At 45.4% G+C, this 13801-nt stretch overlaps 1 protein-coding gene across 2 annotated transcripts in view; it reads right to left on the bottom strand.

Moving 5' to 3' along the window:
* The window catches only part of ZDHHC20 (zDHHC palmitoyltransferase 20), a 99181-nt gene extending 98545 nt beyond the window's left edge, over window positions 1-636 (bottom strand). For both annotated transcript variants that reach the window (XR_014794604.1, XM_084878611.1), the window contains exon 1: window positions 454-636. Coding sequence is in view for 1 of the 2 variants with exons in the window: in XM_084878611.1 (XP_084734737.1) it covers window positions 454-571 (118 nt within the window). In the remaining variant the exon portion in view is untranslated. The remainder of the gene's footprint in view (window positions 1-453) is intronic.
* Window positions 637-13801: the final 13165 nt, after the last annotated feature.

Raw genomic sequence — 13801 nt, 5'->3', positions numbered from 1 at the left:
ACAGTTAAGGACAATAAAAGGAGATCTCAGCATCTGAGGGATGAGCGAAACCTCCGTTAGAAAACAGCGGCGAAAAAGGCCATCATCTCACTCACTCTTTGTCTAAAAGCAGCATTGTGTGCGAGTTACTGACTCTGACTTGAAATAATGAACTTCCAGCCGCGGGCAGCGCGGGAGGCTGGAGGTGGCCGCGCCGCGCCCGCGGCGGTTGTCCCCGGCGGAGTGACACCGCGGCCCGCCCCCCGGCCGCCCGGCCGCCGACCCGCGGCTCCGGCCCGCACGGCCGCCGACCCGGCCCGGCTCCCCGCGGCGGCGGGCGGGCGAGCGGGCGGGCGTCACAGACGCGGAGCCGGCCACACACTTCCGCCGGCGCTCCGCCGCGGAGCCTTCGGAGCGAGCGCCCACCCCACGGCGCCGCTGAGGGCCGGTCCCGCCCGCCCGCCCGGCACTCACACAGGCACAGCTCCACCACATACGCGTAGTAGGACCACGCCGCCACGAAAGTGATGAACAGCACCGGCACCCAGCCTGCGCCGCGTAGGCAGCAGCGCCAAAAGCGGCCCGGCGCCATTTTTGGGGCGGCGGCGGCACGGCGGCCGAGAGGGACGCGGCCCCGCCCCTAAGCCGTGTCGCCTCACCCTGGGCGGGTCTATTGGGGCCGCAAAGGGGCCGTGGGGGCGGGGCTCGGAGCGACTCCGCCCCGGGGCGGGTCTTGGCGGGCGGGGCGGGGCGTGTTGGGCGGAGGAGGCCCTGGAAGGAAAGGAAGGAGGAACCTGCCTGGGGAAGCGCTGAGGCTGAAGCACTTCCTTGACGGAGAGCTGAATGGGCTGTTCTGTGTACACACCACTCTCCTGGAGCCCCTTTTCAACCAGGACCAGACCATGCCCACCCAGCCAGGTGCACGGCAGGACATAAGTTGTTGCAAGGCTCCTCCCTGGAGGAGCTCTGATTAAGAACCGTGAACTTTGAAAATATCTGCTTTGTGTTCCAGTTTTTGAAGACGGACTTAGTAGATGCCTGTGATTTAGGATGGGAGCCTTATAGAATCCGTCAGTTTGATTTGAAACACAAACTGAAGACTGAGTTGTGAGATAGGGAGCAACAGCCTCTCTTCCTGACCCCCAAGGAACTACTGAAATTTTGAGTCTTCATTTACAACTGGAGTAACGCAGCACTGTGAAGATATAACACAAGTAATTCCAAACTGCATTTCCTGCTGCTATCAAGTCAACTTTGGTTAGACTAAGATTTTAGTTAGCTGCTGCTCAGTAAAACTAACTGAACCCAGGTTTCAGCTGCCTGCCACAAGGAAAGCCAAACTCATGAGACAGGTGCTGGTAAGAAAGAAAGTGGTTTATTCAAATGCCAGCAAACTGAGAAAGTGCCCATCTTAACATCTCAGGAAGGCAGGGGGTTTTATTAAGAGGAGGGAGAGGGAAAGCAGAACAGAGAAACGAGGTAGGAGGGTGTTTGAAAGTTCTCTATGTGTAAGACAGCATAGTCCATGCCAATGATTATCTTGAAATTGGTCAAGCATAGGTCTGGTTTATTTTTTTTTAACTTAAAAAAAAGTTTTTATTTATTTTAGAGAGAGAGAAGGGAGAGGAAAGAAAGGAAAAGAAACATCAATCAGTTGCCTCATGAATGCATCCTGACAGGGGATGAAACCTGCAACCTGGGCATGTGCCCTGACTGGAAATCAAACCATAAAACCAACTTATCCATACCAGATAGGGCTTAACTTTCTTTTTTAATCCTCACCTGAAGATCTTGTTTTAAATTTGATTTTAGAGAGGGAGGAGAGCAGAGAGAGGAAGAGAAACATCAATGGGCCACCTCCCATATGCACCCCGACTGAGGGATTGATCCCAAAACCTAGGTATGTGCCCTCATCAGAAATCCAACTGGCAACCTCTCAGTGCATGGGACTACACTTCAACCGACTGAGCCACCCATTCCGGTCAGCAAAGGTCAGGTTTTTATGCTTGAGAATCAGCAATTCTCCTGGAGCCAGAATATCTGGTTGCTGGGATCAGCCCCCTTCCCCAACAGCTAGTTCCTGGAACTTTACCACAAATATACAGCTTATCATCGGTTATATATTAGTCAACAATACATCTTTAAGAAAAACACTTTTAAAAGATACAGGGTGGGTTACAAGGTTTTTATGAAACATTCTTCTCCCTTTAAAAAAAAAAAACACATCAGAAACATTTTCTTTTTTTTCTTTTTTTAAAAATATATTTTATTGATATTTTACAGAAAGGAAGAGAGAGGGATAGAGAGTTAGAAACATCGATGAGAGAGAATCATCGATCAGCTGCCTCTTGCACACCCCCTACTGGGGATGCGCCCGCAACCAGGGTACATACCTCTGACTGGAATCGAACCAGGGACCTTTCAGTCCACAGGCCGAAGCTCTATCCACTAGGCCAAACCAGTTTCGGCTACTTCTCCCTTTTTATTGTGATATAAATTTATAAAAGCAAATAATATTTCTAGCGCTATAAATAGTGGTGGGTGTATAAAATATTTTCTCCCAGATTTTATACCTTGAAAGTCATGTTGTTGTCAAAGTTGACTGAAGTCTTAAGGCATTAAAGTGAATCAAATTCAGCTTGTTTGCAAGAGATCCTGCTTAAGTGGGTTAGGCTTTTAAATGAAGTTAGGATTGTTGACACAGAAGACCATAACTTAAAGACTTTTCCCCTCCTGTCATCTCTACAGACCAGCAAAAATTCCATGTCCTCTCTAGAGGTATTTTTTTTAAGTTTTTATTAATTTCGGAGAGGAGAAGGGAGAGGGAGAGAAGGATAGAAACATCATCAATGAGAGAGAATCATTGAGTGATTGCCTGCTTTCTGCACACCGCTTACTGGAGATCAAGCCCACAACCCAGGCATGTGTCCTGTATGGGAATTAAACCTCGACTTCCTGATTCATGGGTTGACACTGAGCATCACCGGCCAGGCTAGAAGTCTTACTTAATCACATCAGCTGGCCATGATTTCTTTCTATTATGCTATTTTGCTGGTAGCACATCTATTATTTGCTAGGGCTGCCACAAACTTTTGGAGTGAGGATTCAGGATCTGGAAAAGGAGCCACACAAAAATGTAGACACTAGAAAAGAAATATGAATTTAGAAGGCATGGAGGCCAGGCAAAAACCTTTCTCTAGGGGAGAGGCTTCCAGAAGCCCTAGTCCTGTTTGCTTTTATTCAATTTTAAAATACACATCTTGCCCTCAGTTAGGCAGGCAATCTGGAGGCAGACAGACTATCTTATTTTTTTTTATTATTTTTATTTTTTTATTAAATTATTATCTGTGTACATATTTTAACATTCCCCCCCTCCCAGACAGACTATCTTAAAGATCAGTAAATATTAGTAAAGATTTACTTTGAGACTGTTAGGTCTGGAAGTTGCTTGAGCCACCATTATCTTGACAGAACACTTGGTGTATAGCTTTGGCCTTGCCAAAGCTCAAGGTTCATCAGTCTTCCAAGTTTCTTGTTGCATTTTCATGATAGTGTTGACAATGGATAACTTCCAGCATAGGACTTCCATAACAAAGTGCCACAAACTATGGTTTAACACCTCAGAACTTTATTGTGATGGTGGCCTGAACTGGAATGTAGAAGTGAGTAAGGTGATAAGGAAGCTATAGAACTTCAGGTCAACTTTTATGCACCCACTCTGCTCTAAAAATACAGCAGTACTAAATGTAAATTAAAAAAATAGAAAACCAACAGACAACTTCAGGCTCAAACCTCCATCTTACCCAGCCCCCAATAAATGAAACAAAAAAAATTGGATTGACCACCCAGCTGGTGTTGCTCAGTGGTTGAGCTTCAACCTGTGAACTAAGAGGTCGATTCCATGTCAGGGCACATGCCTGAGTTATAGGTTTGATCCCCAGGAAGGGGTGTCAGCAGGCAGCCAATCACTGATTCTCATCATTGATGTTTCTCTCTATCCCTCCCCCCCTTCCTCTCTCTCTAAAATCAATAAAAACATATTTTTTTAGAAATTGTATTGATCAACTCTTAGAATTGTCGCATCTAACAGAAACTAGCAGGCACACAGAAGTTCCCTGACCTGGAACTAAGCTGCCTTCTGGCCTAGTGGCTAGATCTATGGTGTCCCCCTGTTACCACAGCCAGAAACTTTAAAATGCCATCTTAAGTTATAGTTTTGAACTGAGAGCTGAGGTAAAAATAAGAGCAACTAGAGGCATCTATGAAACCATTAAACAGGTTTTATGGAAACCATGTAGCAGTCAAGAAAATAAAACTTCTTCAGTCCAATTGAAGATAAGAAATAAAACGGGGGAAAAGCAACAAAATAGGATTGGAAACAGCACACAAGAGATGAGAATGTTAACAACTAGCTAAATCAGTAATTACAGTAAATACATATAAACAGAAGAGTGCTGTTTAGTTTTCAGGTAAAGTGCATGAGGGAAATTGGAAGCAGCATGTTAACAGTGGAGGTTGCTTTGTATTTTCCATAGTTCTGCAAAAGGGTGATACTTTTATAATCATTTTTTTTACAATCATTTTTAAGAAGAGGACAATGTCTGGCAAACAGGTGTTAATTAATATCATAATTAACAATGGGGGAGAAAAGGAGACATAGGTAATACTTTCCACACTAAAGAATTATTAAAAACAAATATCATTATTAAAAGTGCAGAGACATGTCCTGTCATTGTGGCTCAGTGGTTGAGCGTGGACCCATGCACCAAGAGGTTGCTGGTTTGATTCCTGGCCAGGGCACATATCCCAGTAGGCGGTATGCAGGAGCAGCAGATTGATGTTTCTAACTTTCTACCTCTCCCTTCCTCTTTCTCTCTAAAAAATTTAAAATAAATCAATAAAAAAATTTTTTTTAAAGTGCAGAGACAAGCTTTCTCTTGCAGTGGGGAGAAATCTTATCACAGCCTTTTGAATATGCCAGGGTGTGGGGAGGGGTAGGCTGAAATACAACCCACCTCGCCCCCCACCACACACACACACACACACACACACATAAAATCCTGTTTTTCATTTTTACTGATAATAAAAATAATCTTCAAGAACTTCAGAGGGTTTTGTCTTGCTTTAGGAACACATGAGCCAGGGAAAGTTGCAAATTTTAACCTCCATCCATGCTTTAATGAAGAGCTCAGAGGAAAGAGGAGTAGGAGCAGATATGGGGCGGGGTGAAGAAAAGAGAGGAGTGGGAGCTGCTTGGAGAAGCTAGAGGCCTATGTCCTCACTTCATTAACCTGTCCTGAGTCCTGTGCCTCCTTCCCTCACAGGCCGCCTGCCGGCTCTCCCCCACTGACAGTGTTCTTCCCTGGAGTCCTAGAAGTCCCTTCTTCCTCAGTTACTCCTCCAGCAAACATTCACTGATTACCTGCTTTGTGCCAGGCTCTGTTCTAAGCAGAGAGAACAGAGACAAAATCTTGATTCAGATGTCACTTTTGTTCTTTTTGGTATTCTGTTCAATTCCACAACAAGGTCAGAGTGAGATTTTGGAAAATCAAGTATCTTGACACATTTGAATGATTTGAATGTAGCCAACAGGCCTCAAAGGCCCTGCAGCCTTGTTGCCTGCCTAACCCCTCACTCCATCCCCTCACACTTGCTGGAGGCTAGCCCCCCTCACTCACACCTCCCTCCCAATTGCTTCCCTTCGTGAACCTCAGCCCAGGCCTCCTCAGGTCCTCGCAATGCTGCTTTGTCCACAGTGTCCCCTCCCCCTGGTATTTTCCACCTCTCCTCCAGACCTCGTCATCTCTGCCTCCGGGGAGCCTTCCCCGGGCCCTGTGTGTTCTGGCTGCTAAGGAATTAGACCCAAATCTTACATGTCTGACCTCTCCTTCACATGTTACTTGTAAAAGTAACATTCCCTATCACTTGACAGCACAAATGCTATATGCATGAGTAGAGATGGAATCCAGTTTATGGTGGCTTTTTTTCCTTTTAAAATCTTTTTATTTTGAAATAACTTTAAATTTGCAAAAGGGTTATTAAGATAGTGCAGAGATTTCCTATGTAGCCTTCACCCAACTTCCCCTAATGTCAACATCTTACATAACTATGGTATGTTGATCCAAGCTAAGAAATTAACATTGGTACTGAGAAGGCTAACTCTTATTTTCTAAAACTACTGTTTGAAATTTTCTATTAGATAGTCCCTTATTCTGTGAGTCAACTCTGTTATTTTTAGATGGCCCCTTACACTGTAAATTAACTTTGCTTTCTAGCTGCTTGAATAATAGGGAAGATAAACTTGGCTAGTCATCTGACATAAGACCTGGAAAAACCCTTATTTGGGAGACAAAGGGAGTGGAAAGATATAAATAGGGAAAGCTTCCTCCACATTTTTGCTCAGAAATTTGGGAGACATTTCCCTCTAGACCCACTGGCGTAATAAATAGTGTAACTCCATTTCTCTGGGTGTTGCTTGGTTTTTCTCTGGTCTTCTATAAGCATCATTTCTTCTGTAAATCACAATACTTTGAACTGAACTGCAAATTGATATTTACTGGTAATGTCCTTTTCTGTCCCAGGATATCACATGGCATTTACTTGTTACATGTTCTTAGTCTTCTCTAATCTCTGGCTATTTTTCAGTCTTTCCTTGCTTTGCATGGGAAAATACTTTATGAAAGTACTGGCCAAATATTTTGTGGAATGTCCCTCAATTTGCATTTATCTAATGTTTTCCTATACATAGACTGGGGTACAGATTTGGGAGAAGAAAACTACAGAGATGACCCCCCTCCTCATGTCCTGCCAGGATAGACATGATGCAACATGCCTTCTTACTGGTGATGTATTGGCCTGGATCACTTGGTTAAAGGGTTGTCGCCACTGTGAAGTCACATTTCCCCCTTTCCCTACATTAGTCATTAGAAAAACAGTCCGCAAGCCCTGGCCAGCGTGGGTCAGGGGTTAGAGAATTGGCCTGCATACTAAAGGGCTGAGGGTTCAATTCCCAGTAAAGGGCATGCATGTACCTGGGTTGCAGGTTTAATCCCTGCCTTGGTTGAGGCACATGTGGGAGGCAACCAATCTACTTGTCTCTCTAAAATTGGTGTTTCTTTCTCTCTCCCCTTCCCTCCCTTCCACTCAATCTCTCTCTCTAACAAAAAAAAAGAAAGAAAAAAAAAGATAAAATTATCCTCAAGTGAGGATTAAAAAGAAAGAAAGAAGAAAGAAAGAAAGAAAGAAAGAAAGAAAGAAAGAAAGAAAGAAAGAAACTCATTAAATCCAACCACACACAAAGGGAGAAGAGTTCAATTAAATTGGAGGGAGGGCCGAAACCTGTTTGGCTCAGCGGTAGAGCGTCAGTCTGTGGACTGAAAGGTCCCAGGTTTGATTCCGGTCAAGGGCATGTGCGTTGGTTGCGGGCACATTCCCAGTAGGGGGTGTGCAAGAGGCAGCTGGTCGATGTTTCTCTCTCATCAACGTTTCTAGCTCTCTATCTCTCTCCCTTTACTCTCTGTAAAAAATCAATAAAATATATTTTTTAAAAATTGGAGGGAGGATTGCCAAGGAATTGTGGTCATCTGTTTGAACCACTACTGTAATTAGTATTTGGGGGTAGGTACTCTGAGGCTATACAAATATCCCGTTTCTATAAAGTTTCTCCCACTAATTTAATTTTTTTATTTTTTATTTTATTTTATTTTATTTTATTTTTTTAGAATGCAAAGTATCTTATTTTTAAACTTTAAAACAAGACAGCCTAGGTTAAATAATACAGTTTTCCAAAGCTGAATGTGCTCGCTTGGAGCTCAGTTTTTTTTGCTTAAAGTACAAAAGCAACTCTCTAAAACTCCTAGGCAAGACACTACTGTTTTGATGATCTGTGATTTAGATGAACTGATCCAATCTCAGTTGGTAACATCCCTTTTTCCCCCGTTGGTAAAGGTTTAAAAAATTCTAGAACAGATGCATTTTTCTAGTCTTTCACCGACAATTTCATTCCAAATGTCTCCTGAGAGGCGTAGACCATATACAGGAATCCATCTTCATCCTTCTCACTTTCATACACTTCCGATATCGGTGTGGACACACTCACCATGCTGTGCCTATTCACTAACAGGAAGAAGGCTTGATTGGCGTTGAGCTGTAAGCGCCTTCTAATTATCTTGATGAGTTCACTCATGTTGACATGATCAGGTACAAGAAACTTGGTTTTATCCAGAACAGGAAGCTGCTTTCCCCCCTTGCATCGTTCTATTATCACCGGGATAAACGCTGCTCTCGGATAAGCCGGACATCTACTCTTTGTTGGAAGGTGCGGGCTGCTTGGGTCTTCTCCGCCGGCCTGGCGCGAGGCGGGAGCAGGGGCGAGGCAGAGGGTCCCGCAGCTTTCGGTGGCGGGGGTCCCGACTTCCCTTGTGTTTCTTCAGCCCGCAGCCGCCTCTCCCACTAATTTTAAAGACCATCAATGCCAGTGGCTGCTGCAAGGCCTTTCTGTTTTCCTTTGCTGCATAGTTGACTAATGAACTATTTCTTGACTAATAAAATGCAGCAAAAATGGAAGTTTAGATATTTAACTGTTGTGGTAGGGTGACAGAGATTCCTGACCCTGATTATAGCAGAGTTTCTGGTTTAGTTAGATTTGTGTTTGCACATCTGGAAGTCTGCCTCTCAGAAAGCTTCCTGGCCACTTGTCCATGGGTCAGTGCAGACATGTGTTACTGATTGGATTTAGGCTACTGGGAAAGTCTGGGCGTGGCTGCCGCCATGGAAACACTGATTGACTCCTCGCCAGAGGGTAGGTTTTTATTTACTTGTTTGTCTTTTGGAGGAGAGCAGGTTTTTAGGAAATATCACACAATTGTTCTGTTGCTTTAATGTCTCCCTCTGATCACTTTGGACTGAGAACTAACAAGTTTCTGGCCAACAAAAGCAGAGTGGACAGGCCATTCCAGACAGGCGAGGGGCAGATGTTAAACTTGAGTGAGTGTATGTGTTTTGGGGGGTGGGGAGTTCAGTGTTTGGAACTGCCCTGTAGCCATAAAGCCTGTCTAAAATCCCTGCATAGCACTAGCCGGTCTGGCTCAGCGGATAGAGTGTTGGCCTGCGGACTCAAGGGTCCCAGGTTCAATTCTGGTCAAGGGCATGTACCTTGTTTGCGGGCAAATCTCCAGTAGGAGGTGTACAGGAGGCAGCTGATTGATGTTTCTCTCTCATCGATCTTTCTAACTCTTAACTCTCTGTCCCTCTCCCTCCTCTCTGTAAAAAATCAATAAAATGTATTTTAAAAAGTAAAATAAAATAAAATAAAATCCATGCATAAAACACTCAGGTACCTATCCTCCACATGATTATTTAATTAAAGATAGTCTCTTCCCATTGACTATAGCTTTGCTGAGCATTGTGAGCCTCGCACATTGGCAGGCACATAAAAGGCACTAAATCATATTAGTTGAATAGACGAGTGACAAGTAACCTGGAATTAGGAATGTCCCATGTTTTTTATATAATTGTAATGAACCTAGTTATAAGTAACTGGAAAGGAGTACAGGAACTGGCAGAGGGAGAATGGACACATGCTCAGTAAAGTCTGGTGACCGAGGACACATGCTTGCTTGTAATCCACACCGTGGGAAAGGGATACACTACTTTATCTACTCCCACCAACAATACTTTATCTGCAGTTTTCTCAAAAGTCCATAACTTCAATCACAGAAGCAGTATTGATTAAAGTGGTTATATTTTCTAGCAGAGTTACAATTTACTCATATTATGAAGTAAAAAACAGTTGTAGGCTAGCCTAGGGATTGAACTGTGATGTAGAACACTATTAGGGATAAATTGACTGGGCATAGTTGAAAAAAAATGTACATTGTGTTGTGCAGTGATATTTGAACTCAAATCTCAGCTTCATCACTTACCAGCTATGTAATATTGTAGGAATTTATTGTCTAAATTCCTAGACACTCAGTGTCTTCTTCTGTATAACATAGCATTTGTTGTGAGAATTAGCTGAAATTATATATGCAAGGTTTGTATATATAGGTATATCTATACTAATAAAAGAATAATATGCTAATTAGACCAGGAGACCTTCTGGAGACCTTCCAGATGTTCTTTCGGACAAAGCTGGGGGCTTGGCTGGCCTGCAAACCTCCCCCAAATGCCCGCGCCCAGGTCGACCATGCCCCCCAGCTGGAACCCCCGACCCTAAAGGGTGTGTGACCAGCCTAAAAATGGCTCTCAGCCCCTTGTCTAGGGTGGCACCGTCCCCAGTGGGGACCCCCACCCCGATGGGGGCATGGCTGGCCTGCAGACCACCCCAGGCCCCTCATCCAGGCCAGCCCCGCCCTTCAAGGGAACCCCCATCCTGATCTAGGACCCCTTATGGACAGACCAGCAGGCTCCCACCTGTTCTCTGGGCCTCTATCTAAGCTAATAAAAGGGTAATATGCTAATTAGGCCAGGAGACCTTCCGGATATTCTTCCAGGCAAAACCATGGTGGTAGGGCTGAGGCAGAGGTAGTTAGGGAAGATCAGGCCAGGAGGGGGCGGGCAGTTGGGGGCAATCAGGCCAGCCAGGGGTGGGGCAGTTGTGGGCAAGCAAGCTGGCAGGCAGAGTGGTTAGGGGTGATCAGGCAGGCAGGTAGGTGAGTGGTTAGGAGCCAGCAGTCCTGGATTGTGAGGGGGATGTCTGACTGCCAGTTTAGGTCTGCCATCAGACCTCCCCTGAGAGGCCCCAGATTGGAGAGGGTGCAGGCCGGGCTGAGGAACACGCCCCCTTCCCCCCCACCCCCATGCACAAATTTAATGCACTGGGACACTAGTATTCTACCTAATAAAAGAGTAATAAGCAAATTAACCATCACACAGCTCCACAAGCCACACCCACAAATCACCCCCACAAAGTCAATCAGAGCGAGTATGCAAATAAACCCAACCAAGATGGCTACAGCCACAGAGAGCAAGAGGGAGGCATTTCCCCGGCAATGGAGGAAGCCACGCTTTCTGTCTGCCCTGGCCAGCCTAAGCCTCCACTCAAGGCTACAAAGTTTCCATTATAGACGGTAAACAAATCCAAACAGAAACTGCTGCGGCCACTGAGCGAGCAAGAAGCTTGGCTCCGCTTCAGGCTACAAAGTTTCAATTGTAGAAGGTAAACAAATCCCAGATACCAGGGCCTCTGCTTGGGTCTCTGGGGGGCATGGCTGGCCTGCAAACCACCACAGGCCCCTCGCCCAGGCCGCCTACACCCCAAGGGAACCCCACCCTGATTCGGGACACTCTTCTGAGCAAACCTGCTGGCCCCCGCCTGTGCACCAGGTCTCTCTCCTATCTAATGAAAGAATAATATGCAGATTGATCATCACTCCAACACACAAGATGGCTGCCCCCATGTGGTCAAAGATCCTGCCCCCATGTGGACACAAGATGGCCATCGGGGAGGGCAGTTGGGAGGGATGAGGCCTGCAAGGGAGGGCAGTTGGGAGGCACCAGGCCTGCAGGGGAGGGCAGTTAGGGGTAACTAGGCTGGCAGAGGAGGGAAGTTGGGGGCAAATGGACTGGCAGGGGAGCAGTTAGACATCAATCAGGCTGGCATGGGAGTGGTTAGGGGGTGATCAGGCTGGCAGTCAGAAGTGGTTAGGGGCAATCTGGAAGGCAAGCAGGTGAACAGTTGGGAGCCAGCAGTCCTGGATTGTGAGAGGGCAGTTGGACATCCCTCGAGGGGTTCCAGATTGGAGAGGGTGCAGCCTAGGATGAGGAACAACCCCTCCTCCCCTGCCCACCGCAGTGCATGAATTTCGTGCACTGGGCCTTTAGTAAATGTATAAATGTGCATATATGTACTTATATGTATATGTGCACCTGTATATACATGTGTATGTGTATATCTTGAAATGTATATCTATCTATCTATCTATCTATCTATATTTCTATTGTCTATCTATCATCTCTCATCTATATTGTGTATCTATAGTTCCTGGCATATGGTCATTATATTAAGCAAGGTCTACATTAAGTATTTCATCAAAGAAAGTTTAATATAAGAAATTGGTTAAACAGGCATTAGAGAACTAAAAGAGCAAGGGGGACACTGAGGAAATGCAGATAAAGTACCTGCTGGAAGAAGTACCCCCTGTTGCCAGTGGCACAAGGAGAGTTGTGGGTATCAGAATCTAAAAGCTCAGAGGAAAGGCTGTCCTGCTCATGGAGGGGCGCCTGCTGGCTGGTGCTGATTTTGTAGGAGGACACAATGAGTTGGTTCTGGCAGTGCCAAAACATTAACAATAACAAAAGTGGAGACTGGCACCAACTGCTGGGAGTGAGGCTCTGGGGACATAGGACACATGCCCTCTGCTCCTCTGTTCTGTCAGAGCCTGACAGCAGAGGGAAAATAGGTAGGGTCATGTCCTGGTATCATAAAACAGATATGTGTGGAAGGGAGTGGAACTGAGAGATAATAGCTTGGCAACCAGAAACATCATGGAACTTGATTTGCTTTATTCATAATTTTAACAGCTGCCTAGCATGTCATTGTACAACCATAGCACAATATAGCTATCCATTTCCATGGGACATTCAAGTTAGTTCCAAATTTTTATTATTTGAAATGATGCTGCAATGGACATTACTTTAAATCTCTTTATGTATGTAGAATTTTGTAGGTGGGGAGAACTTATATAGCATTCTGCATACCATAAAGAAATTATTAATTAATAATTCCCCCCCATATTGAATGTCTAAGTATTATGTAAAATCCAGTGTTACACATTTTATAGTAAAATATTTCTTCCTTTTGTTTTTATTGTTGTTAATTCTTACCCAAAGATATTTTTCCATTGATTTTTAGAGAGAGTGGAAGGGAGGGGGAGAGACACAGAGAGAGGAAAATTAGAGTGACACATGGATTGGTTCCTTCTCCCATGTGCCCCTGACCAGGGCTGGGAATCAAGCCTACAGCTTGCAACTGAGGTACATGCCCTGGATTAGAATTGAACCTGAGATCCTTCAGTGGATACTTTATCCACTGAGCCAAACTGGCTGGGGCTTTTCTCCTGTTTTATCCTCTTGGAAGGAAGACTATCAGAGAAGGAAGACAAGCACCTAGCAGAGTGCACAGAATGAGACATCTATACTAAAATGGTAATATGCTAATTAGACTGGACATCCATCCTGACATTATTCTGGACAAAGCCACAGTGGTGGGGGCCAGGCAGAGGAGATTAGGGGTGATCAGGCTGGCAGGGGAGCAGTTAGGGGCAATCAGGCAGGCAGGCAGAGGTGGTTAGGGGTGACCAGGCCAGCTGGGGATGGCAGTTAGGGGTGATCAGGCAGGCAGGGGTACAGGGGCATCTGGCAGGCAGGCAGGTGAGCGGTTAGGAGCCAGCAATCCTGGATTGCGAGAGGGATGTCCAACTGCAGTTGAACATCTCCCGAGGAGTCTTGGATTGGAGAGGGTGCAGGCCGGGCTGAGGGACATCCCCCTCACCCCCATACATGAATTCCATGCCCCAGGCCTCTAGTCTATAATAATAAAAGGGTAATATGCTAATTAGACTGGATGTCTTCCAGACATTATTCCAGATATTCTTCATGACAAAGCTGGGCCCAGAGGGAAGCAAGCCTGGGTCCTGGGTGCCTGCCAGTGGCCAGAGGAGGTAAGCCTGTGTCCCAGATGCCAGAAGAAAGCCAGTGCTGGCAGCTGAGGGTATAAAGGTCTACTCTTGCACGAATTTTCATGCATCGAGCCTCTAGTCCTATATAATCCTATATAATAAAAGGCTAATATGCAAATTGACCGAATGAGGGAACGATGGGT

The sequence above is a fragment of the Pipistrellus hanaki genome, assembly GCF_964339955.1.
Source record: "Pipistrellus hanaki genome assembly, chromosome: 3".
Classification (NCBI taxonomy): domain Eukaryota; kingdom Metazoa; phylum Chordata; class Mammalia; order Chiroptera; family Vespertilionidae; genus Pipistrellus; species Pipistrellus hanaki.
This window is presented reverse-complemented; position numbering and strand designations above follow the sequence as displayed.